Source organism: Scyliorhinus torazame, chromosome 12 (assembly GCF_047496885.1).
Source record: "Scyliorhinus torazame isolate Kashiwa2021f chromosome 12, sScyTor2.1, whole genome shotgun sequence".
In the NCBI taxonomy this organism is placed as follows: Eukaryota; Metazoa; Chordata; class Chondrichthyes; order Carcharhiniformes; family Scyliorhinidae; genus Scyliorhinus; species Scyliorhinus torazame.
Window position 1 is genome coordinate 214,746,405 of NC_092718.1, and position 25,181 is coordinate 214,771,585.

At 46.5% G+C, this 25,181-nt stretch overlaps 1 protein-coding gene across 2 annotated transcripts in view; it reads left to right on the plus strand.

Annotated features, from left to right (window-relative positions):
- The first annotated feature begins 972 nt into the window (after positions 1-972).
- rps6kb1b (ribosomal protein S6 kinase b, polypeptide 1b) overlaps positions 973-25,181 on the plus strand; it is a 108,712-nt gene continuing 84,503 nt past the window's right edge. Inside the window, exons 1-2 of one of the 2 annotated variants that reach the window (XM_072469923.1) lie at positions 1,003-1,168; positions 20,131-20,260. Coding sequence is in view for 1 of the 2 variants with exons in the window: in XM_072469922.1 (XP_072326023.1) it covers positions 1,091-1,168 (78 nt within the window). In the remaining variant the exon portion in view is untranslated. Of the gene's footprint in view, positions 1,169-20,130; positions 20,261-25,181 lie in introns of both variants that reach the window. The other variant, XM_072469922.1, reaches the window with a different exon arrangement.

A 25,181-nucleotide genomic window follows, 5' to 3' on the forward strand; every position in this document is an offset into this window, starting at 1 on the left:
TGTAATGAAGCTTCTGTGAAAATCCCTAGTCGCCACATTCCGGCACCTGTTCGGGTACACGGTGGGGGAATTCAGAATGTCCAATTCACCTAACAAGCAGGTCTTTCGGAACTTGTGGGAGGAAACTGGAGACCCGGAGAAAACCCACGCAATAAAGGGGAGAATGTGCAAACTCCACATGGACAGTAACCTGGGGCCAGGAATCGAACCCGGGTCCCTAGTGCTGTGAAGCAACAGTGCTAACCACTGTGCTACCATGCCGCCCTTTATAGTTCTCGTGCAAAGCATCATGGAAGTTTTAATACAATAATGGAGCTATATAATTGCAAGTTGTGCTTGTTGTTATTCTCGCTGCAGGTAAATAATGCATCCACATTATTAGCATGGGGCAATGGGAACCACTATTCTGTGGAAGGGATTTCCCACTAATCTTGTGTTGGGACAACAACAGAAAATGCTGGACAATCTGGGCAGCACGGTAGGACAGTTGCCTCACAGGGTCCAAGGTTCAATTCCCGGCTTGGGTCACTGTGCGGAGTTTGCACATTCTCCCCATGTCTGCGTGGGTTTCACCCCCACAACCCGAAGATGTGCAGGGTAGGTGGATTGGCCACGCTAAATTGCTCCTTAATGGAAAAAAATAATTGGGTACTCTAAATGTATCTATATAATTTAAAAAAATAAACTGGCTGGAGTTGCTCCCGTGCCACCCCCCCTTCACCTGAGGAAGGAGCAGTGCTCCGAAAGCTAGTGTTTGAAACAAACTTGTTGGACTTTAACCTGGTGTTGTAAGAGTTCTTACTGTGCCCACCTGTCGGTTCTGAAGGGCTTCTGCGCTGGTCGAGAGTGCGCATGCTCCCGTCCTGTCCCGCCGCACCGCAGCAGGGACGTCGCGTGCGACGCATTGCGCGCCCACGTGTGCGTCGAGCGGGGCGGAGGAAATTGAGGCGGCGGCGCGCCCCCGTGGCGAGGCCGCGCACGTCGCCGTCGTCAGCGGTGGCAGTGATGGTGGGCGAGTGGAACCCATGAGGAGCGAAGCCGGGCGGGCCAGGGAAGCGCGAGGGAGAGCGACGCACGGGAGCCGAGAGACATGGCCGGGGTGTTCGACATAGATCTGGACCCCGAGTACCAGCAGGATGAAGGCGGCTCGGACGAGGATCTGGAAGAGGTAAAAGAAAAAAATTGTCGCGGCGGCGAGAGAAAGAACGCCTGAGGTGAAGGCGAGGCCTGTCGGGCTAGGCCCCGGGGAGAGGGGTGTGTGCAGTGAAGCCGGGCTGGGGGGGGCACTTCCCCCCCCCCCCTTTGCCCGAGTGGCCCGGCGAGGGTGAAAGGGCCGAGTGGCGGCGGGGTTGTGGGCCTACCCGTTGCAGCAGGAGCCGGCAGCGTGGTCCGGTGGCCGAGGGCGGCAGGTGGGGTGTGAAGCGGACGCTGGCGGCGGCGGCCGGCTGGCGCGCGCTGTCTGTGCGCTCGTGGCAGCTCCTGGAGCTCGAGGGAGGAGGCGACCCAACCCAGCCCAGAGAGACAGGTGCAGGCGGCTGCAACCGGGGCAGAGAGAGACCCTGGGGAGAGCCAGAGAGCAACAACAACCCAGCAGCAGCAGATCTGCACCTTATTCAATGCAATAAAAAAACTCAAATGTATATAACATTCCTGCAGCAAGGGGATAAATTCACACCCGGCCCGCGCGCCTCTGGGTCCAACAGCTGTGCAGGTTTGGACCCGAACTGGCCAAAAGTGTAATCGTTCATGAAATCCTAGCCCTCTTTTTTTAAACCCCCTTTATCCCCCCCCCGGGAAATCCTTGCCGCAGGAACCTCTTTGCAATGATTGCATATCCCACCTTCCCGCACTCGCAGTTGTGAGGCGTTGCTGGCAGCACCTGTCGGGAGGTCTGTGACAGAACTTAACTCCCCCCTTGGCTCCGGGCTGCTCCACCAGAGTATTTAGGCTGCTGTTTAAAATTACACCGCGGCCCTCCAACTCACATAGCCAGCTTGCTGCCCGCCACGCGTGAGTAATAACCGGAACACGGTTGTTTTATGTTTGTAACAAAGATTTTAAACATGCTGGAACCGAATGGGCTGTTCACGAGGAATAGAAAGTGCTAATTCTGATTAGTGTATCCACTCCTGCCGCCTTTTAAGCTCAATTCGTTGGGTCTGACCGCAGGATAATTGAGTCAGTCCTGTGATTTTAAACAATCTTCCAATTCCATTGTAAGTTTTATCTGGTGGATAACGTTTTGTGATGCTCATGTTTACTTGACTTCTCATGTAACAAAGAATTTGGGCTGGAGAAAGATGAGTCACTGTGGTGACTCCAATGTGACTTACAAAATCATAGAATTTACAGTGCAGAAGGAGATCATTCAGCCCATCGACTCTGCACCTTGGAAAGAGCACCCTACCCAAGCCCACACCTCCACCCTATCCCCGTAACCCCACCCCACCTTTTTGGACACTAAGATGCAACTTGAGCATGGCCAATCCATGGCCTGCACAGCTTTGGGAGGAAACCCACACAGATACGGGGATAACGTGCAGACTCCCCACAGACAGTGACCCAAGCTGGGAATAGAACCTGGGACCCTGGAGCTGTGAAGCAACAGTGCTAACCACTTTGCTACCATGCTGCCCATCATAGGAGGTCATTCGGCCTTTCATGTCCATGTTGGCTCTCTGCAAGGGGAATCTGGCTAGCCTCGTTCTCCAATCTTTTGCCCTTCACTCTGCAAATGTTTTCTCCAGGTAATTATTCAATTCTTTTTGAAAAACTTTCTCCACCACAATTCAGGCAGCGCATTCCAGATCTTGACCACTTGATAACAATGGTCGTCCTCATGTCGTCTCTGGTTCTTTTAATAATAATCTTTATTGTCACAAGTAGGCTTGCATTGCAATGAAGTTACTGTGAAAAGCCCTTCATCTTTTGCCCTTCACCTTAAGTCGGTGCCCTCTCGTTCTCAACTCTTCTGCAATAGGAACAGTTTCTCCAAACCTTCTCATGATTCTGAACATTTCTGTTATTCATCTCCTCTCAACCTTCCTGATGGAGACCATGATGTGGAGATGTCGGCGTTGGACTGGGGTGAGCACAGTAAGAAGTCTTACAACACCAGGTTAAAGTCCAACAGGTTTGTTTCAAACACTAGCTTTCGGAGCACTGCTCCTTCCTCCTTCATTCACCTGAGGAAGGAGCAATGCTCCGAAAGCTAGTGTTTGAAACAAACCTGTTGGACTTTAACCTGGTGTTGTAAGACTTCTTCCTGATGGAGAACAGCTTTTCCAATCTATCCACACGACTGAAGTCTCTCATCCCCAGAACCATTCTTGTGAATCTTCTTTCTTGCATCTTACGATTCAATCACATACTGTGTGAATTTAGCTCTAAAATGTCCACAATTTTAAAAAATAAATTCATTTTTCCCAAGTAAGGGGCAATTTAGCGTGACCAATCCATCTACCCTGCACATCTTTGAGTTGTGGAGGCGAAACCCATGCAAACACGGGGAGAATGTGCAAATTCCACACAGAGAGTGACCCGGGGGCTGGGATCGAACCTGAGAGCTCGGCGCCGTGAGGCAGGAGTGCTAACCCACTGTGTCACCGCACTGCCCAAATGTCCACAAATGTTGCTGTTTTTGCTTTGACAGATCTGAAAAGTGCCTGTGATCTCTTGTATGTTGAGTTCTTAATTCCAGTTGCACTGTTTCAAGGTAGAGTGGGTGCCAAATCGCAGAAATGCTTTCGAAGGAGAAATAAATGAACAGTTCGTTGCCCTTGACTGTTCTTGCACACCTTCTGGTGGTTTGTTAAAATGTAGTCTGGCAGAGTTGCCGTCATTGGATTTTGCCAGAAGACACTGAAGGCAGAACTTTAATGTTTTAAAACCATTCTACCCGCGACTTTGCTGCTTACATAGTACAAGGAGCAATTGGTTTAGTGACCGAATAAGGCAATTCAGTTTCCTTACAAAGTCCGAGGAAATTTACTTCTCGTTTTAGGATTGTTTTCTGCAAAGCTGTGCATTTGTTTCTGTGCAAAGTTGCAATTGTTGCATAGCGCAAATTTCTCAAGCTAGATTTTGATTTGGCAGTGAAATTTGATCAAGGGCAAGCATTTGCTGTTATTGTCCACATGACATTTTGCAGATAACTTAAGTTTGTTTTAATAAATTTAGAGTACACAATTCATTTATTTCCAATTAAGGGGCAATTTAGCATGGCCAATCCACTTAGCTTGCATATCTTTGGGTTGTGGGGCGAAACCCACGCAAACACGGGGAGAATGTGCAAACTCCACCACGGACAGTGACCCAGAGCCGGGATCGAACCTGGGACCTCTGTGCCATGAACATAAGAACTAGGAGCAGGAGTAGGCCATCTGGCCCCTCGAGGCTACTCCACCATTCAATGAGATCATGGCTGATCTTTTGTGGACTCAGCTCCACTTTCCGGCCCGAACACCATAACCCTTAATCCCTTTATTCTTCAAAAAACTATCTATCTTTATCTTAAAAACATTTAATGAATGAGCCTCTACTGCTTCACTGGGCAAGGAATTCCATAGATTCACAACCCTTTGGATGAAGAAGTTCCTCCTAAACTCAGTCCTAAATCTACTTCCCCTTATTTTGAGGCTATGCCTCCTAGTTCTGCTTTCACCCGTCAGTGGAAACAACCTGCCCACATCTATCCTATCTATTCCCTTCATAATCTTATATGTTTCTATAAGATCCCCCCTCATCCTTCTAAATTCCAATGAGTACAGTCCCAGTCTACTCAACCTCTCCTCGTAATCCAACCCCTTCAGCTCTGGGATTAACCTAGTGAATCTCCTCTGCACACCCTCCAGTGCCAGTACGTCCTTTCTCAAGTAAGGAGACCAAAACTGAACACAATACTCCAGGTGTGGCCTCACTAACACCTTATACAATTGCAGCAGCACCTCCCTAGTCTTAAACTCCATCCCTCTAGCAATGAAGGACAAAATTCCATTTGCCTTCTTAATCACCTGTTGCACCTGAAAACCAACTTTTTGCGACTCATGCACTAGCACACCCAGGTCTCTCTGCACATCAGCATGTTTTAATATTTTATCATTTAAATAATAATCCCTTTTGCTGTTATTCCTACCAAAATGGATAACCTCACATTTGTAATGAGGCAGCAGGGCTAGCCCACTGCGCCGCAGTGCTGCCAGATTTAGTTTTTGACCACCTGAAACAGCAAATGTTTATTTGTAATGAGAATGTATGCTGAAATGTAATAATATTTAAAAATGTAAATTTAGAGTACCCAATTCTATTTTTTTTCCAAATAAGTGGCAATTTAGCGTGGCCAATCCACCTATCCTGCACATCATTTAGGGTTGTGGGGGTGAGACCCACGGGGAGAATGTGCAAACTCCACACGGACAGTGACCCGGGGCCGGGATCGAACCCAGGTCATCGGCACTGTGAGACAGCAGTGCTAACTACTGCGCCACTGTGCTGCCCTCTGCTGAAATGTAATAAGTCACTTTCTGTGGAACACTAATGAATATTATACCCAGTTATGGATATTTTACAGTACATGCTAGAGACATCTGAAAGTTCTAATCTTTAATGATGTCACGTTTGCTGAAGATATAGTTTTGCATCCTCTTCTGAACCTACAGATTTGTGCAGTTCTCTGGACACAAGCCTTAATTCTTACCATTATTTGTGTGAGAGCGACCTTGTTCTCAGCTTAGTGACATTTGAGTAATAAATTGCTGCAACTTCCATCCAATTACAGCAAAAGGGCCAATGAAGGTTAATGGAGTTTTTTGGGGCATCCAGGAAATTTATGTATGTACTCCAGATTTGGCTATTAGCTTTAAAATCGCTATTTGGACTTCTGAAGAAATTGCATCCTTCATACACCTGTGACTAGTCCAGATTGCTGTCAAGATGAAATGCATTGTATAGTGTACTTGTTGATGTCAGTGATACTGAAGGTGACCCCTCTCCTCTCCGCCGCCGCAAAATCCACGAATCAAAAATGAAATATCTTACTCCTTTGTGTCTTACCTAGGGAACACTCAATGTCCCAAGGCATTTCACAGAGGCGTAATCAGATGTTAAGGCAAAGGAGGAGATTTATTTTTATTCGTGGGATGAGTGTCACTGGCAAGTGCAGCATTTATTGTCTATCCCTAATTATCCTTGAGCTGTGATGAGCTGCTTTCTTGAATGGTTGTATTGTGTGTGGTGCTCGGTAGGAGTTCCAGGACTTTGCAAACAGCGATGAAGGAAGCGCAATATATTTCCATGTCAGGATGGTATAGTTGGCATTTGAGGTAGTGGTGTTCCCATGTACCTGCTGCCCTTGTTCTTCTAGGTGACAGAGGTTGCAGATTTGGGAGATGCAGCACTCCTTGCAGATGGTATTCTTGTAGCCATGTTCTGTTGGTGGAAGGGTGCATGTCTAAAGTGGTGGATGGGGAGGATTGATCAATTGCTTTATCAAAGAAGAGTTCCTTTGGGTTTGGGAGGGTATTTGTGTGGAGCCTAGATGAGTGTAGGCATGGGTAATAATGATGGAACATAAGGGAAGAGGGCCATGCATAGAATGCCAGAGTAGAGGAATGGCAAAATCGAGGATAGGATTGTAGGGCTGAAGAAGATCCTGTAGTGAAGAGGAAGTCTCCACATGATTTAAAAAGAAGAATAAACATTTAAAATTGGAACTCTTGGGTACCTGAATCAATTTCAGCAAAGTTAGGAGGGAGTGGTACTTAGAATGATGTAAAAAGTCAAGGGGGAGTCACTGGTAGTGAATTAACCTGAGGATCACCACACCTCGGGCGAGGGGCAAAGTTGGAGAAGGTGGGGCCTTCATGAATAGCCTCAGCTGGTACGGGAATTGAAGCCGCGCTGCTGGCCTTGTTATACTCACACACCAGCAGTGTAGCCAAGTGAGCTAAATCGGCCCCCAATCATCAGATCTTCAAGGGCAATGGAGGACACACCTTGAGTTTAGCGCCTTAAAGCACTCAGCCATCCTGACCATAGAATGATACGGTACAGAAAGAAGCCATTCAGCCCATTGTGCCTGTGCTGGCTCTTTTAAAAGAACTATTTGCACCTACATTCTTGATTTTTCCAAATAGCCCTGCAGTTTTGTTCTTTAGCAAGTTTATATCCAAATGCCTTTTGAAAGATACTGTTCAATTTAGGGAAGGTAGTGACATAGTGGTATTCTCACTGGACTAGTATACCAGAGATCCAGAGTAATGCTGTGGGGCCCAGGTTCAAATCATGCCACTGCAGATGGTGAAACAAACACAACATTTAAATCAAACAATTGAGCACACCTACTTTTAGACAGTCTGCATTCACATTATTGGGTGTTTTTTTTTAAGCTTTAGAAAAAACTGATGTGCAAGGTCATGATGCATGGCAGCTTTGCAAAACAGTTCTTCATAATGTTAAGTGGCTTGTTAATAAAGCGCAATCTGCTGCAAAACGCAGTAAATTGCCATTAAATTGTTTAGGTGTGCAGAATCTATCTTCAAAATGGCAGGGAAGAAACCTGCTAAAAGTGTAGTCACTCAATGACTAGACAGTTGGAAACGCTTCTGATTTGGGATTCTAATACTGCATTGTGGGATGGGTTTGATAAGTGTTTGAAGTTTTGAACTCTTATACGTTGATGTGTTGGATCATTTATTAGCACTTTTATGAGGGAGGTGCATAGATGCGGGAGAGTATTATCTTTGCTAGGACGTTCTTGTCAAATACATGGCAGGATGTATTTCTTCTACTGAAGTTGATTTCTGAAGCAGTAAGTGCCTTGTGTTGCATCAATTTTTCAATGGTGACCTGGGCAATTAGAATTAAAAAACGAGCAGCACGGTGGCGCAGTGGATTAGCCCTACTGCCTCACGGCGCCGAGGTCCCAGGTTCGATCCCAGCTCTGGGTCACTGTCCGAGTGGCCCTGTGTTTGTGTGGGCTTCGCCCCCACAGTCCAAAAAGATGTGCAGGCTAGGTGGATTGGCCATGCTAAATTGCCCCTTAATTAGAAAAAAAGAATTGGGTACTCTAAAATTTTTTTTAAAATAATAATAAAAGAAATGAAAATGCTGGAAATACTTGGATCTGTGGCGAGAGGAAGCATTAACCTTTCAGACCTCCACAGATGCTGCCAGATCTACTGAGTATTTCCAACACATTCTGTTTTTATTTCAGATTTCTAGATCTGTAGTATTTTGTTCTTTTTGAGCAATTCGAATGTGGTTACAGTTTAGGCTCAACAAGCACACCCCTTAAATGGATCTTAACCCCAACTACCTACCTTGTAACTGTCTCTGTCACTTGTCTCTTGAAAAGCATTAATTGCCTTTTAAGCTCATTGGTATTGTCCGCATGTCTGCTGGACTTCCCTCATGTAAGTTTGATCTTATAACTTTGAAAACCATTGAAGTGAATACTGCATCACATCAAAAATCAGGACGATGAAGTATCACAATATCGGCTAGAGGAAGAAGCTGAAGTCATCCACACAGGGAAATCTTGAGTTTTGAATGTAAATAAAGATTGTGATAAGCCATGGAATATGATACCTTGCATATTGTCAACTTCATTGTTCGAAACAAAAAGACTGCTTCCCTATTTATCATAAATGAATTGCAAAATGTAGAGAGGCGAATAATCTTTTGAATGGCTCAGAAATTTGTGTGATTGACTCCACCCTGTCCCATCTCTAGGCAGCATCCAGTCGAAGCAAAAGCATGGTGAGTGGTTAAATTTCCCTGAGTTGTTGGAAGGCAGTTAGTTGCAAGTGGTGAATTCTTCTTACCCCAAAGATGGCGTACATCATTGGACACAGTTTGCAGCCTAATATGTAGGGCATTATGTAAGAAGCAAAATTATCGTGGTTTTGATCAAACGTGTTGAGTCAACCTCTTCAGCATCGAAGTATGGGAAATGTTGTTTTATGCATATTTCATAGCTAATTTAAATGCTTAAGAATTAATGTAGGTTACCTGTGAAAAATATTGCATCAGTGACTTAAAGTTTCAACTTATAATTTCTAATAATTGTGGTAATGACAATTTTATATTTTTCCCTTCAAGTATTGCCTGCCAGTGTTCTCTCTTCTGATCCCCTCCTTTGCCAGAGTTATTGTAACTGTACCTAAGCAGGGATTCATTAGTGCCATTTGCCTTTTGGTACCTCCTAAATAGAAATATATATAACTACAGATTTCAAGCTTTTACTTAAGGGTAGAGAGATCATTTGTAACATCATCCAGCCATGGGGTCTAAACCTGCAACCCTCTGTATGGTTCAGCCATTTGCTGGATACATTCGTTGATTTTTTGGGGGGTGGGATGTCCAACAATAATTATTTACTATTATGGAGGTCCATCTTTAAGTTTTGTGTGCTGTCGAGTCATTGAGGTGTCCTCTTAAGCAAGTGACAGAAGTTAAAGTAAATCCTGGGTATTGAATATTTCTAAGTTACATTGAGCAACTTTTCCAAGTTAAAGGCAGATGATCTGTTCCCTCATCCCCAACTGTCTTCCCTGTGTTTAAAAATAAAATAAAATATAGAGTACCCAATTATTTTTCCAATTAAGGGACAATTTATTTAGCGTGGCCAATTCACCTACCCTGCACATATTTTGGGTCTGTGGGGGTGAAACCCATGCAGACATGGTGAGTATGTGCAAACTCCACACGGCAGTGACCCAGGGCCGGGATTGAACTCAGCTCCTCGGCGCTGTGAGGCAGCAGTGCTAACCACTGCGCAGCCGTGCTGCCCTTGTCTTCGCTGTGTTTAAGTGGCCAATCTTTATTCTCGGTCCTGTAGGACATGATTGCCTCCATAGATAGAATTGTAGCCACTTTGTTTATGACATAAGAGTAATGCATCACTATGTTTTGGATAATTATCCTCCCTGTCACAAGGTGCTAATTATTATTGAGAAACCATTTTCACTGCTGCTAGCACCACACCATCCAAGTGGCGTATCATCATATGTGAACTTTGAGCTTGAATGTTAACAGGCATTGCAGTCAATTCCAATTTTATCATCACTAAAGCCAACCTATGTACCTTTCTGGTGCTGGGAAGCACTAGATGGGTAACCTTTTCTTTCTTACCGAGGGTGCAAGGGCCAATTATAACCCTCCAGCTGCAGGACTGGGTCAATTTAACAACTTGTATTTCTGTAGCTCTTGCATGAAAAGATATTGTAACGCTTTAAAAAATTTCCAATTGAGGGGCAATTTAGCGTGGCCAATCCACCTTACCTGCACATTTTTGGGTGAGAACCACGCAGACCCGGGGAGCATGTGCAAACTCCACACGGACAGTCCGGGTCCTCGGCGCCATGAAGCAGCAGTGCTAACCACTGTCCCGCAGTGCCGCCCCATTCTAAAGCTGCTTGTGTGGTGCTAGGAAACTAATGCGACACATCACGAAGATCTGAAAAATGTGTGGGAGGGACAGGGGCCCAGGAGCTTGGTTGAAGGAAAAAGTTCTTGGGTGGGGGGATTTGGGGATGGAATTTCAAAGGCAAGGTACAATAACCTTTTATTGTGACAAGTAGTCTTACAGTAACACTGCAATGAAGTTACTGTGAAAAGCCCCTAGTCACCACATTCCGCCACCTGTTCGGGTACACGGAGGGAGAGTTCAGAATTCTCAGCTGCTGGCCTTGTTCTGCATCACAAACCAGCTTTCTAGCCCACTGAGCTAAACCAGATCATGGAGATTGAAGGGACAGCTATCAATGATGGAGTGGGGGGGATTAACTGATGAAAAGCAAAGGAGTTGTTGGAGGAGCAGAGGGAACTTTGCAGGGACCCATGGTTGGGAAAGATTGAAAAAGCAAGCAACTCAGTTCAAGGTCGATCATTACTGACAAAAATTCATTCTTCTGTACCTAACCTGGGGTGGAAGCCATGGAACAAATTTAGAGTACCCAATTATTTTTTTTTCCAATTAAGGGGCAATTTAGCGTGGCCAGTCCACCTAAGCTGCACGTCTTTGAGGTGTGGGGTGAAACCCACGCAGACATTGGGCGAATGTGCAAACTCCACACGGACAGTGACCCAGGGCCAGGATTCGAATCCGGGTCCTCCGCCGCAGTCCCAGTGCTGTCCGCTGCGCCACATGCTGCCCTCGGGAATTTAGAGAAGTTAAGGCGAGAGCAGATAGTGATTGCGAGAGTATTATTCTGGTTTGCAAACATTAAGTTGGAGGGGAAAATCTTTCATTCTGGTCAAAATGTCAGGAAGGACACCATCATAACCTTGTAATAAGTTCAGTGAGTGTTTTGTGTGGGTTCCTTTGCGGGTACATTATTAGTACATAGGTTATGAGTAATTGTGATTTACTCAATATCTTTTTTAATGTTTGTTTATTTGCACAAAGGAAATGGAAATTTAAAGTTAGCTGATACTGTGATGAGAAGGGAGCCAACGGATGAAGGGGAAGTGAAAGTTATATATAGTAACAGTATTAAAGTATTGTCATTTTGTAGCTAAGGGTTTGTTGATTTTTGACTATTTTAATAAAATAAATTTAACATTGTTGTGAGAATAAAAGGAACTTGTTTTTATAACTGATTTTGTTAGACTGTTAACATAGAAGAAGGTGGGCAGCACAGTGGCGCAATGGTTAGCATTGCTGCCTCATGGCGCCGAGGTCCCAGATTCGATCCCGGCTCTGGGTCACGGTCTGTGGAGTTTGCACATTCTCCCCGTGTTTGCGTGAGTTTCACCCCCACAACCCAAAGATTTGCAGGATAGGTTAATTGGCACTGTTAAATTGCCCCTTAATTGGAAAAAGAATTGGGTACTCTAAATTTATTAAAAAAACATAGAAGGAGGTTTGAACAGGGTCCCTGACCTGTCTAAATACTGTTTTGAATTGTAAAGAATTATCGACGGTTTCTTAGTACAATTAACTTCTTGTGCAGCAAAGTAAAATAGTGCTCCTGCAGAGTTTAAGATGGTGTGCCATGGTGAAGATAATTTGCCTGCATGTCAGCAAGGACAGAGACACTGAAGATTACTGCAGTCTGAGCTGATTTTGGCTCACATTCAATGTCTTTATTTTCTGGGTAAATGAGACAGGATTTAAGAATGCAATTCTGAAAACATTGGTAAAATTCCTAGAATCACATGTAATAATGGAATGTAACTTGCTTAACCATTGTTTAATCAGTGACCCTTGTCCTAGATGCAAATATGAGAAAAGCTTAAAGCTCCAAGCACATTAAAATGTATATTTAGAAGAAAATGTATCTTCCTTAAAACCAGCATTGGTATATGTCACATCTTGCTTTGCTCTGTTAATACTCAGATGTTTGGACATATTAAGTCCCTTTTAGTGGCTATCAGAATTAACCTTTGACAATTAGCCTGCCTGTGCAGCTCTTTCAATGTAGTTCAATATCCTTCTATTGTATTTTACAAGTGGGTGTCGCAAGTAAGGATTTTCAGGTATTTGGATGTGGATAAAGATTAATGTGGAAGGGTTTAGGGAGAGAATTTCTGTGTGAAGAAATAAGGTGGTTGAACACTCTGCCACATATGACAGAATAGAAATAAAGTGAATTAGTGGAGCAGAGTTATATGGAGTCAATGCGGACCAGTAAGAATATGGTTGATAAATGAGTGAGATTAATGTGGGCTGGAAGGTAAGCAAGTGGAGTTCTGGATGATGGACTTTCTCCAAGGTGGAGTTTGGGGTGGCATCGAGGTGATGGGTGTTTTGTAGTTTTTTTTGGGGGGGGGGGGGGGGGGAGTTGATGAAGGTGTATTAAAGGTAACTATTGGCACATATATTTTGAAGATACTGCACAGCCACATACTGGTGAAGAAAAGAGGGGAATGGAACATTGTTAGCAACTGACAAGAAGCTGCTGTAGCAGATAGGAATTGAATCAGTGAGGGCTGTGCCAAAAATGTGTATCACTGAAGAGGGGCTAATGAGTAATGGTGTGGTTGAGTTCATTGAACACTGTGAAGAGAGACAAAGTGCTTTGCCTCTCAATACGGCGATGGTGCAAAGGCGGTGAGTATTTAAAAGAAATCAGAACATTTCTATCATGACTTTCACAAGTAAGATGCATGTCAAAATGCTTTTCAGCCGATGAAGTGCTCTTGGAGTGTATTCACTGTTGTAATGTAGGAAATACAGCAGCCAATTTGCGTGCAGGAAGCTCCAGATTATACATTTTGGAGATGTTGATTAATAGATAAATATTGTCAAGGCCCCCACTTCCACCTGATCCCCGTAACCCAATAACCCCTCCTAATCTTTTTTGGTCACTAAGGGCAATTTATCATGGCCAGTCCACCTAACCTGCACGTCTTGGACTGTGGGAGGAAACCGGAGCACCCGGAGGAAACCCACGCAGCCACGGGGAGAACGTGCAGGCTCCGCACAGACAGTGACCCAGCAGGGAATCGAACCTGGGACCCTGGCGCTGTGAAGCCACAGTGCTAATCACTTGTGCTGCCCACATTCTGAATCAGAAGCGAGCGTTCTACCAACTGAGCCACACCTGACAAAGGACAGCATTTCAATCCATCTGTAGTTACCTGTCATTCATTCAGGGGCCAACGGGCAAAGAGCAGCACTTCTGGCTGATATTTCACTCTTTGTCTAGATCCGCACGTGAAATGGCGACAAAGTGTGAGGTCCCAGAGGGCATCTTGCAGAAATGGATCTATATTATCTTGAGGGGAGTAAAGAGAGAGACATCAGTGGGGAATTTTAAGTGCTTGGTCTGATTGTCCTATCTTTACTTGGCACTCACAGGAAGAAAAACTTTTTGCCCCTCAGTGATGTCATTTCCTGCGACTGAGGCCACTGGCTTTTGGAAAATCCTAAAAGGGTGTGTAATCCGTGTAACGATGGCAAAACTCCCAGAAATCCATGCAAATGAATTAATCAGTTATCGCAAATCTTGTGACCCGATAACAATAACAGTACAAACAGGCAGCGTTGACTAATCTTGGAACTAAATTCATTATTATTTTATATAGTGAGGTGCCAGAGAAATCTTGGCAGCATTACTGTGCGTTTGACATCCGTAGGTAACATCAGCAAATCCTATGTTGTACAAGTATGTTTATACAATTGACAATTTTATTACTGAAGGTTTTTTTTTCATACAGTTGCTTCTTGGGGTTTTTTTTAAAATATATTTTATTCAAAAAAAATTTCGGCCAAACAAAACAGTACAAAATTTTTTCCCTTTTACAACAATAAAAACAATATAAATAATAGTGACCGTTTTTAACAAATAAATAAATAATATATAAACTAAATGGCAACTGCCATAACAAAATATTAACTCTCCCAAATAATAAAGTCAAACAAGCCAATATACATATCCAAGTAAAAATATCCATACAAAAACACACCCGAGCCCCCCCCCCCCCCCGGGTTGCTGCTGCTACTTTTCCAGTTCCTTTATCGTTCTGCAAGATAGTCAATGAACAGTTGCCACCGCCTGGTGAACCCTTGGGCCGAACCTCTTAGTGCAAACTTTATCCGTTCCAGTTTTATAAACCCTGCCATGTCGTTTATCCAGGCCTCCACGCCCGGGGGTTTAGCTTCCTTCCACATTAACAATATCCATCGCCGTGCTACTAGGGACGCAAAGGCCAAAACATCAGCCTCTCTCCCCTCCTGCACTCCCGGCTCTTCTACAAACCCGAATATAGCCAACCCCCAGCTTGGCTCGACCCGGACCCCCACCACCTTCGAAAGCACATTTGCCACCCCCACCCAGAACCCATGCAGTGCCGAGCATGACCAAAACATGTGGGTGTGGTTCGCTGGGCTTCTTGCGCATCTCCCGCACCTATCCTCTACCCCGAAAAATTTACTTGCCCTGTGCAAGACCTTGAATTGTATCAGGCTAAGCCTGGCACACGAGGACAAAGAGTTTACCCTGCGAAGGGCATCTGCCCACAGCCGCTCTTCGATCTCTTCCCCCAGCTCTTCTTCCTATTTTCCCTTCAGCTCATCCACCATGATCTCCCCCTCGTCTCTCATTTCCCTGTATATATCTGACACCCTACCATCCCCCACCCATGTCCCCGAAATCACTCTATCCTGAATCTCCTGCGTCGGGAGCTGCGGAAATTCCCTCACCTGTTGCCTCAAAAGCCCTCAATTGCATATACCGAAATGCATTCCCCTGGGGCAACCCGTATTTTTCCGTCAGCGCTCCCAGACTCGCAAACGTCCCGTCTAGGAACATATCCCTCAGTTGCACAATCCCTGCTCTCTGCCATGTTCTAAATCCCCCATCTATTCTCCCCGGGACAAACCTATGATTGTTCCTTATCGGGGACCGCACCGAGGCACCCGTCATTCCCTTATGCCGTCTCCACTGCCCCCAAATTTTCAGCGTTGCCACCACCACTGGACTTGTGGAGTATTTCTTCGGGGAGAACGGTAACGGCGCCGTCGCCAATGCTTGTAGGCTGGTTCCTTTACAGGACGCCATTTCCAGTCTCTTCCACGCCGCTCCCTCCCCTTCTCCCATCCGCTTACACACCATTGAGATATTGGCGGCCCAATAATAATCATTTAAGCTCGGCAGTGCCAGTCCCCCCCTATCCCTGCTACGCTGCAAAAACCCCCTCCTCACTCTCGGGGTCTTCCCAGCCCACACAGCTCATAACACTCTTCTCAATTTTTTTGAAAAAAGCCCTCGTAACCATTACCGGGAGGCACTGGAACACAAAAAGTAATCTCGGGAGGACTACCATTTTGACCGCCTGCACCCTGCCCACCAGTGACAGGGACACCATGTCCCATCTCTTAAAATCCTTCTCCATCTGTTCCACCAATCGTGTTAAATTAAGCCTATGTAGGGTTCCCCAGTTCCTGGCTATCTGGATCCCTAAGTACCAGAAATCTCTTGTTACCCTCCTCAGCGGTAAATCCTCTATTCCCCTGCTCTGCTCCCCCGGATGCACCACAAACAACTCACTCTTCCCCATATTCAATTTATACCCCGAAAATTCCCCAAACTCTCTGAGTGTCCACATTATCTCAGGCATCCCCTCTACTGGGTCCGCAACATACAGCAATAGACCATCTGCATACAATGATACCCGGTGTTCTTCTCCTCCCCCGAGTACTCCCCTCCACTTCCTAGAGCCCCTCAGTGCTATGGCCAGCGGCTCAATTGCCAATGCAAACAGTATCGGAGACAGGGGACACCCCTGTCTTGTCCCTCTATAAAGACGGAAGTAGTCGGACCTCTGCCTGTTCGTAATCACACTTGCCACCGGGGCCCTATATAGCAGCTGTACCCATCCAATAAACCCCTCTCCAAAACTAAATCTCTTCAACACTTCCGATAGGTAGTCCCACTCCACTCTGTCAAATGCTTTCTCAGCGTTCATCGCCACCACTATCTCCGCCTCCCCCTCCGGCAGGGGCATCATCATCACCCCTAGCAGCCTCCGTATATTCGTGTTCAGCTGTCTCCCCTTAACAAACCCAGTTTGATCCTCGTGGACCACCCCCAGGACACAATCCTCTATCCTTGTCGCCATCACCTTGGCCAGGAGCTTAGCATCCACGTTCAGGAGGGAAATAGGCCTGTAAGACCCGCACTGCAGCGGGTCTTTTTCCTTCTTTAAGAGTACCGATATCGTCGCCTCCGACATGGTCGGGGGCAACTTCCCCCTTTCCCTGGCCTCATTAAAGGTTCTCGTCAAAAGCGGGGCCAGTAGGTCCATGTATTTCCTATAAAATTCCACCGGGAACCCATCCGGTCCCGCCCGCCCCCCCCCCCCCCCCCCCCCCCCCCCCCCCGGCATGCTCCCAATCCCCTTTACCACCTCCTCCACCTCAATCCGTGCTCCCAGTCCCGCCCTCTCCTGCTCCTCCACCTTCGGGAATTCCAGCCGATCTAGGAAATGCATCATTCCCTCCTTCCCTTCCGGGGGCTGAGCCTTATACAGCCTCTCATAGAATGCCTTAAACACCCCGTTTACCCTCCGCTCCCCGGTCCATCTCACCTTCCTCATCCCTCACCCCACCTATCTCCCTCGCCGCTCCCCTCTTCCTCAGTTGTTGGGCCAGTAACCGGCTCGCCTTCTCTCCGTACTCATACTGTACTCCCTGCGCCCTCCTCCACTGTGCCTCTGCCTTGCCCGTGGTCAGCAGGTCAAATTCCACATGTAACCTTTGTCTTTCCCTGTACAGTCCCTCCTCCGGTGCCTCTGCATATTGCCTGTCTACCCTCAGATGTTCTCTCAACAGTCGCTCCCTTTCTTTGCTCTCTTGCTTCCCTTTATGGGCCCTTATGGATATCAGTTCCCCTCTGACCACCGCCTTCAGCGCCTCGCAGACCACTCCCACCTGGACCTCTCCGTTATCATTAAGCTCCAGGTACCTTTTGATACACCCCCTCACCCTTAGACATACCCCCCTCATCTGCCAACAACCCCACATCCAATCTCCAGAGGGGGTGCTGCTCCTTTTCCCCTCCTACCTCCAGATCTACCCAATGTGGAGGGTGGTCCGAAATGGCTATGGCCATGTACTCCGTCCCTGTCACCTTTGGAATCAGTGCCCTTCCAAGGACAAAAAAGTCTGTCCATGAATACACCTTGTGAACATGGGAGAAAAATGAAAACTCCTTACTCCTAGGCCTACTAAATCTCCACGGGTCTACTCCTCCCATCTGCTCCATGAAGTCCTTAAGCACCTTGGCCGCTGCCGGCCTCCTCCCGTTCTTAGACCTAGACCGGTCCAGCCCTGGATCAAGCACCGTATTGAAGTCTCCCCCCATTACCAGCTTTCCCGCCTCCAGGTCCGGGATACGCCCCAGCATACGCTTCATGAAGTTTACATCATCCTAGTTCGGGGCGTATACGTTCACCAGAACCACCGCCTCCCCTTGTAGTCTGCCACTCACCATCACGTATCTACCCCCACTGTCCGCCACTATGGTCTTTGCCTCAAACAGTACCTGTTTCCCCACTAAAATAGCCACCCCCCTATTCTTCGCATCTAAGCCCGAATGGAACACCTGCCCCACCCATCCTTTACGGAGTCTAACCTGATCTGCCAGTTTCAGGTGCGTCTCCTGCAACGTGACCACATCTGCCTTTAAGTTCTTTAGGTGTGCGAGTACCCGTGCCCCTTTTAATCGGCCCATTCAGCCCTCTCACGTTCCACGTGATCAACCGGGTTGGGGGGCTCTTTACCCTCCTCTCTTCCCCCCCCCCATGTCGACTAGCCACCCCCTTTTCTAACCCAGCTCCTCACCCGGTTCCACCCGTATATCCCACCGACGGTGCTCTCCCGTCCTGACCACCCCGCCCCATAACAGCTCCCCCTTCCCCTTATCAGCAACAACCCAGTTAACTCTCCCCCCCGCCCCCCCCCCCCCCCCCCCCCCCTCCGCTAGGTCCCTTTCTAGCGTAGTTGCACCCCCATGTTGCTCCCAAAGTCAACAAACTCTGGCTGACCTCAGCTTCCCCCGTTTGTCCTCTGCCCCTCATTGTGCGAGGCCCCCTCCTTCCTGCGTCCCCGCTCCCGCCACAATTACCATAGCGCGGGAGCAAAGCCCGCGTTTCCCACTCGGCCCCACCCCTGATGGCGCAGTTCCCTTCTCCTTCCCCTTTCCTTCCCGCCGGCGCCCACAGTTCCCCATACTCTCTTCCCCCCCCCCCCCGCAAAACGAGGGGAAAAGAGAAAAGTTACAAAATTGAAAAAATTCCCCCCCCCCCACCCCCTTCCCCTTCCTCGTCCCACATAATCACCCCACCACTTTATTACAGAAGCTTTTTCTCTCGCCAGACTATTCCAGCTTCTCCACAATGAATGTCCACGCCTCTTCTGCCGTCTCAAAGTAGTGGTGCTTCCCTTGGTATGTGACCCACAGTCTCGCCGGCTGCGACATTCTAAATTTAACCTTTTTGTGGAGCACCGGCCTTGGCCCGGTTGAAACTTGCCCTCCTTCTCGCCACCTCCGCACTCCAATCCTGGTACATGTGGATCACCGCGTTCTCCCACCTGCAGCTCCGAGTTTTCTTCGCCCATCTTAGAACCATCTCTCTGTCATTGTAGCGGTGAAACCTCACCACTATGGCTCGAGGTATTCCTCCTGCCTTTGGTCTTCGCACCAGAACTCGATAAGCTCCCGCCACCTCCAAAGGGCCCGTCGGGGCCTCCGATCCCATTAGCGAGTGAAGCATCGTGCTCACATATGCCCCGACGTTCGCCCCCTCTGTGCCTTCGGGAAGACCCAAGACTCTTAAATTCTTCCTCCTCGAGTTATTCTCCAGGGCTTCCAACCTCTCCACACACCTTTTGTGCTGTGCCTCGTGCGTCTCTGTCCTTACCACCAGGCCCTGTATTTCATCCTCATTCTCCGCAGCCTTTGCCTTCACGACCCGAAGCTCCAACTCCTGGGTCCTCTGCGCCTCCTTTAGCCCTTCAATCGCCTGTAGCATCGGGGCCAACACCTCCTTCTTCAGCTCTTCCACACAGCGCCGCAGGAACTCTTGTTGCTCCGGGCCCCATACCAAACAGCCACCTTCCAACGCTATCTTGCTTCGAGCTTCCCTTCCTTGCCGCTGCTCCAGTGGATCCACTGCAATCCGGCCGCTATCCTCTCCTTTATCCATATTTATCCGGGGGGATTCCCTCCTATTTCACCGCACAATGATTTTGGCCGTTAAAAATTGCCGTTGGGGCTCCTAATAAGAGCCCAAAAGTCAGTTTCAACGGGAGGTGCCGAAACGTGCGACTTAGCTGGTCATCGCCGCACCCGGAAGTCCCCTTCTTGGGGTTTTTAAACAAGGCAGCAATACACAAGGATTTTTTCATATTCATTCATGGGATGAGGCAATCGCTGGCTAGGCCAGCATTTATTGCCCACCCTAATTGCCCGTCAGAAGGTGATGATGGCCTTGCCTTCTTGAACCGTTGCAATCCATGTGGTGTATGTGCAGCCACAGTGCTGTTCGGGAGAGTATTCCAGAATTTTGACCCAGTGACAGTGAAAGGATGGTGATTTATTTCCAAGTCAGGATGGCGTGCGGCTTGGATTAGAATTTTGTAAGTGGTGGTGTTCCCATGCATCTGTGCCCTTCTCCTTGTAGATGGGGGTGATTCGATGGAATGCAGCAGTTTCTGAGCAATGAGAAACTTGTGCTGACAACAAGCTGGAAGAGAAGGAAAAGGCCACGACTCAGGGAGTGGAAGAAAACATGACGAAATTGTCAGACAAAAGTACGTCAGTTAACCAGAAGAAATTCGATTTACAGTAGAGACAGTCCGTGAAAGAGACTGGTTTATTGTTGCAGGTACAAAGCATTCCTACCAGATGATGAGATTGCTTTGGCAAATCAAACAAGGGAGGGGTTTTGCAATTATGTCCCCTCTGGTCGGCACCGTGGTTAGCACTGCTGCATCACAGCACCAGGGACCTAGGTTCTGTCTAGTCTTGGGTGACTGTGGAGTTTGCACATTCTCCCAGTGTTTACGTGGATTACCTCCGGGTGCTCCGGTTTCCTCCCACAGTCTAAACTACAGATGTACAGGTTAGGTGGATGGCCATTATAAAATTTCCCCTTGGTGACCAAAGAGGTGCAGGTTAGATGGGGTTACAACGATAGGGCGAGGGAGTAGACTTAGTTAGAGTGCTCTTGCAGAGGGTCGATGCAGACTCGATGGGACGAATGGCTGCCTTCAGCACTAGGAATTCTATAGTTCTGTGGTAGCGGTCGTGGGTTTGGAAGGTGGTGCCTGAGGAGTCTTGGTACACATTTCTGCCACTGGGTTTCGGTGGTGGAGGAAGTGAATGCCTATGGGAGGAGTGCCAAACAAGTGTGCTCTTTTGTCCTTGATGGCTTTGAGCTTCTCGAGTGTTGTTGGAGGCAAGGAAAGAATATTCCACCACATTCCGGACTTGTACCTTGGAGTCTGCAGATGAGTTACTTGCCACATAATTCCTAACCTCTGATCTGTTCCTCTCGCCACAGTTTTTATATGGCTAGTCAAGTTCAGTTTCTGGTCAATGGTAACCTGCCATGATGAGAGTGGGGATTCAGCAATGGTTATACCATTGAATGTCCGGGGGAGAGTGGGGGTTAGATTCTCTCGTTACAGAGTCATTGCCTGGCACTTGTGTGGGTGTGGGCAAATGTTACTTGCCACTTATCATCCCAATCCTGAATATTGTCCTGGTTGTGCTGCATTTGGATGTGAATTGATGCAGTATTTGTGGAGTTGCGAATGGTACTGAACATTGTGCAATCATCAGTGAACATCCCCACTTCTTTTTTTTTTAAATTTAGAGTACCCAAGTCATTTTTTCCAATTAAGGGGCAATTTAGCGTGGCCCATCCACCTATCCTGCACATCTTTGGGTTGTGGGGGCGAAACCCACGTAAACACAGGGAGAATGTGCAAACTCCACACAGACGGTGACTCAGAGCTGTGATCGATGCTGGGACCTCGATGGTGAGAGGCAGCTGTGCTAGTTACTGCGCCACAGTGCTGTCCGAACATCCCCCTTTCTGACCTTGTGATGTAAGGAAGATCATTGATGAAGCAGCAGAAGATGGTTGGATCTGGGACACTACCCTGAGGAACTCCTGCAGTGATGTGCTAGAGCTGAGATGATTGACCTCCAACAACCACAACCATCTTCCTTTGTGCTAGATACGATTCCAACCAGCAGAGAGGTTTCCACCTGATTCCCATTGACTCCAGTTTTGCTCTGGCTCCTTGATACCATACTCTATCAAATCCTGCCTTAGTGTTGAGGGAGTCACTCTGACTTCACCTCCAGAGTTCAATTGTTTTGTCCGTATTTGAATCTATGCTGTAATAAGACCAGGAGCTGAGTTACCCTGGCAAAACCCATGTCAGTGAACAGGTAAGCAAGTGCCATTTGACAGCCCAGTTGATGATCCCTTCTATAATTTTACTGATGATTGACAGGAGACTAGGACATTAATTGCCCATGTTGGATTTGTCCTTTTTGTGTATAGGACACGCCTGGGGCGATTTTTCACATCGCCAGTTTTAAATGCCAGTGTTGTAGCTGTACTAGAACAGCCTGGCTAGGGATGTAGCAAGAGTTGGAGCACAAGTCTTAGTACTTAGTTCTGCTGGAATATCGGCAGGACCCATTTCAGACAAATCATGTAGAATAGTGATTGGAGTGGCAATCAAAATGTTAAATATCTGTTAATGTATCAATTTGGATGTACCCCAAAACGGGTACGGTGTCAATTGGAAAATCTCCTACACAGTCAAAAGCAACAAGCTGGGTTGAGCCAAAATGAATGGGTTGAAAAATCATAACTCGTACAGCGCCATTGGTGAACCAAGGCCAGGATAAGTACCTGCGTCAAACCAAGAATGGTCCAAATTCATACCCTATGAAAAGGAATCAAACTGGTGATGAAGAAAAATGGCAATATCAGGAAGAGCAAAAAAGTGCTACAGCTTTTTACATGGTTTCTGGGTGACTCCTTTTGTTTGTTTATCTATTTGAATCCATGTATTTCTCGGCAGTCATAGACTTAACTTGTTCGAGGTTGTAAATTATTGTTCATAAAATCTGAAATTTATGGGCTGTGGGATGATTCAAAATCTGTTAGCTGCAAAATAATTAATAGGCTTGTTACTTTGTAATTAATGACATGATGAGAAAAGAATTCTTACGAGACTCTGCATTAGTGCTTTCGCTGTTGAACATTTGCCGCTATTCCTGTAGAACTGCATATGGTTGGAGCTGTAACTAAGGTGCTAATCATTTCCATGAATATACACAACTGTTCAATTTGTTATATACACAGTCTGATTGTTTTTATTACAGCAATAACTGCTTAACGATACATAATGTGTGTCTCAGCGATATGAAAACCACATTTGCGGTATTAGGTCTGGATATGGAATATAGGCTGCCTTGTACTTACTAAGCTGATATAGGAAGAATAGTCACTTCACTGAAGTACAGGAATATTAATGGTCCCTCTTGAATTGCATCCCAGCATGAACAAACATCTTCAAAAGAGGATGAGAGAATGTTTAGGGGAATTCTAGTGATGCATTGTGATCAGTCACTCTTTGCACACGCTAAACATCGGTTGATCAAAAAATCAACAGCCTGTTATTACAATCCCGGACTAGACCCTAACAGTTTTGAGGATAATTTTTAAAAATAAATTTAGAGTACCCAATTAATTTTTTCCAATTAAGGGGCAATTTAGTGTGGCCAATCCACCTAGCCTGCACATCTTTGGGTTGTGGGGGCGAAACCCGCGCAAACACGGCGAGAATGTGCAAACTCCACACGGACAGTGACCCAGAGCCGGGATCAAACCTGGGACCTCAGCGCCGTGAAGCAGCAGAGCTAACCCACTGCGCCACCGTGCTGCCCTGTTTCAAGGGTTCTTGACAGGAACCTCAATTTTATCATTTAATTTATAAGACTGAGGAAAGGGTACCTCGCTCCAGGAGCGATTCCATGCACAAATAGGGATATGATATATTATAACAAACTTTATTACTAACACAGGATTAAAATAACTTTAACCTCATACAAGCAAACAACTTACAACTGCCCATTGAACAATGCTTAACAATACAATGAAACAATAACTCCTAACTGCTATGTTTATCTCCACTCAAACAACACTCATCTTGGGTCAAAATCCACTTTTAAAGACCCAGAAATACTTGCTTAATAGAGGTTGATTTTAAAAGACTTTTTGGAGAGAGAGAAATTCGGTTAGGAAACAGCTTGCAGATTCTTGCCTGTCTGTGTAAAGTTTAATCGGCCAGCCTTTGAGAAAGTACTCTTTCGTGGCATGGTGGCGCACTGCTGCCTCATGGCGCTGCGGACCCGGGTTCGCTCTCAGCCCCGGGTCACTGCCGTTCTGGCGTTTGCACATTCTTCCTGTGTCTGCGTGGGTCTCATCCCCACAACCCAAAGATGTGCAGGGTAGGTGGATTGGCCACACTAAATTGCCCCTTAATTGGAAAATTTAAAAAAAGGGAGAAACTGCTCCTGGCCTGTTCACAGGCAAATCTTGAACTTTCTGTTTTGAGAAAAACTGCTCCTGTTCACAGACAGATCAAAAGTCACTGCTTTAAGAGCAGCTGCTGGTCTGTGCACAGTCAAATCTTTAACTGAATTCAGAACCTGAAAACTTAGCACCTGACTGCTTCAGCCTCTGGTTCCTCCCATTAACTATACCATCTTACTGAGCCAAACATAATTTCTCTAGTTATCTACTCTCCAGGGAACCTTCTTTATATAAACAAAATTCCACCAGCCCAACTTTTACGATGATTCAACTGCACCTCTGTCTCCAAAAAGCTTGCTGCCTTTCATATCAGGATCTTTAAAACCGTGACTGCGCAGTCACACACACTCAACCAGGTTTTAACCCGTACTGCACCAAATACATATAGTACAATACATCTGAAATTCCTACATTTATCACACTGTACACTATCTGGTACCAAATTTTGTTTGCCTCCGCACCATTGTCCTTGCTGACCCATATTGGTTCCAATTCCCCTAACACGCTTGTTAAATATCCCCCATGACATCACTTGTATCCATTCCAACTCTACAGATCCTTATCCCCAAATTCCAGCTCGGCCCAAACTCTTCTCTGATGGACTTTTGCTCATCAACCTCCACCCTATTATTGCTGGCTTGCCGTTGCCCAGGTAGCATATTCTGGAATTGTCTACTTAAATCCCTCTTGACCTCCTTTCTCTCCGAACCTCCCAAAAGGATTGGGTGGTTAGCTTCTCTAAATGGTGGATGAAAAGGGAAAATAACTGGTATCTAAGAATGTTATTGTAATTTATCAAAGCAGTTGTTTACTATTTTTTACATAAGGTATCAGCTAAGTTGGATAGGATTTGTTTATTGTCACGTGTGCTGAAGTACAGTGAAAAGTATTGTTCTGCATATAGTTCAGACTGATCATTCTGTACATGAAAAGAAAATACATAGGGCAAACATAAAATACACAATGTAAATGCATAGTCACGGCATCGGGTGAAGTATACAAGAGTGTAAGAACTACTCAGTAGAGAAGATGTGTGAAGAGATCAGATCAGTCCATAAGAGGGTCGTTTAGAAATCTGGTAACAGCGGGGAAGAAGCTGTTTTTGAATC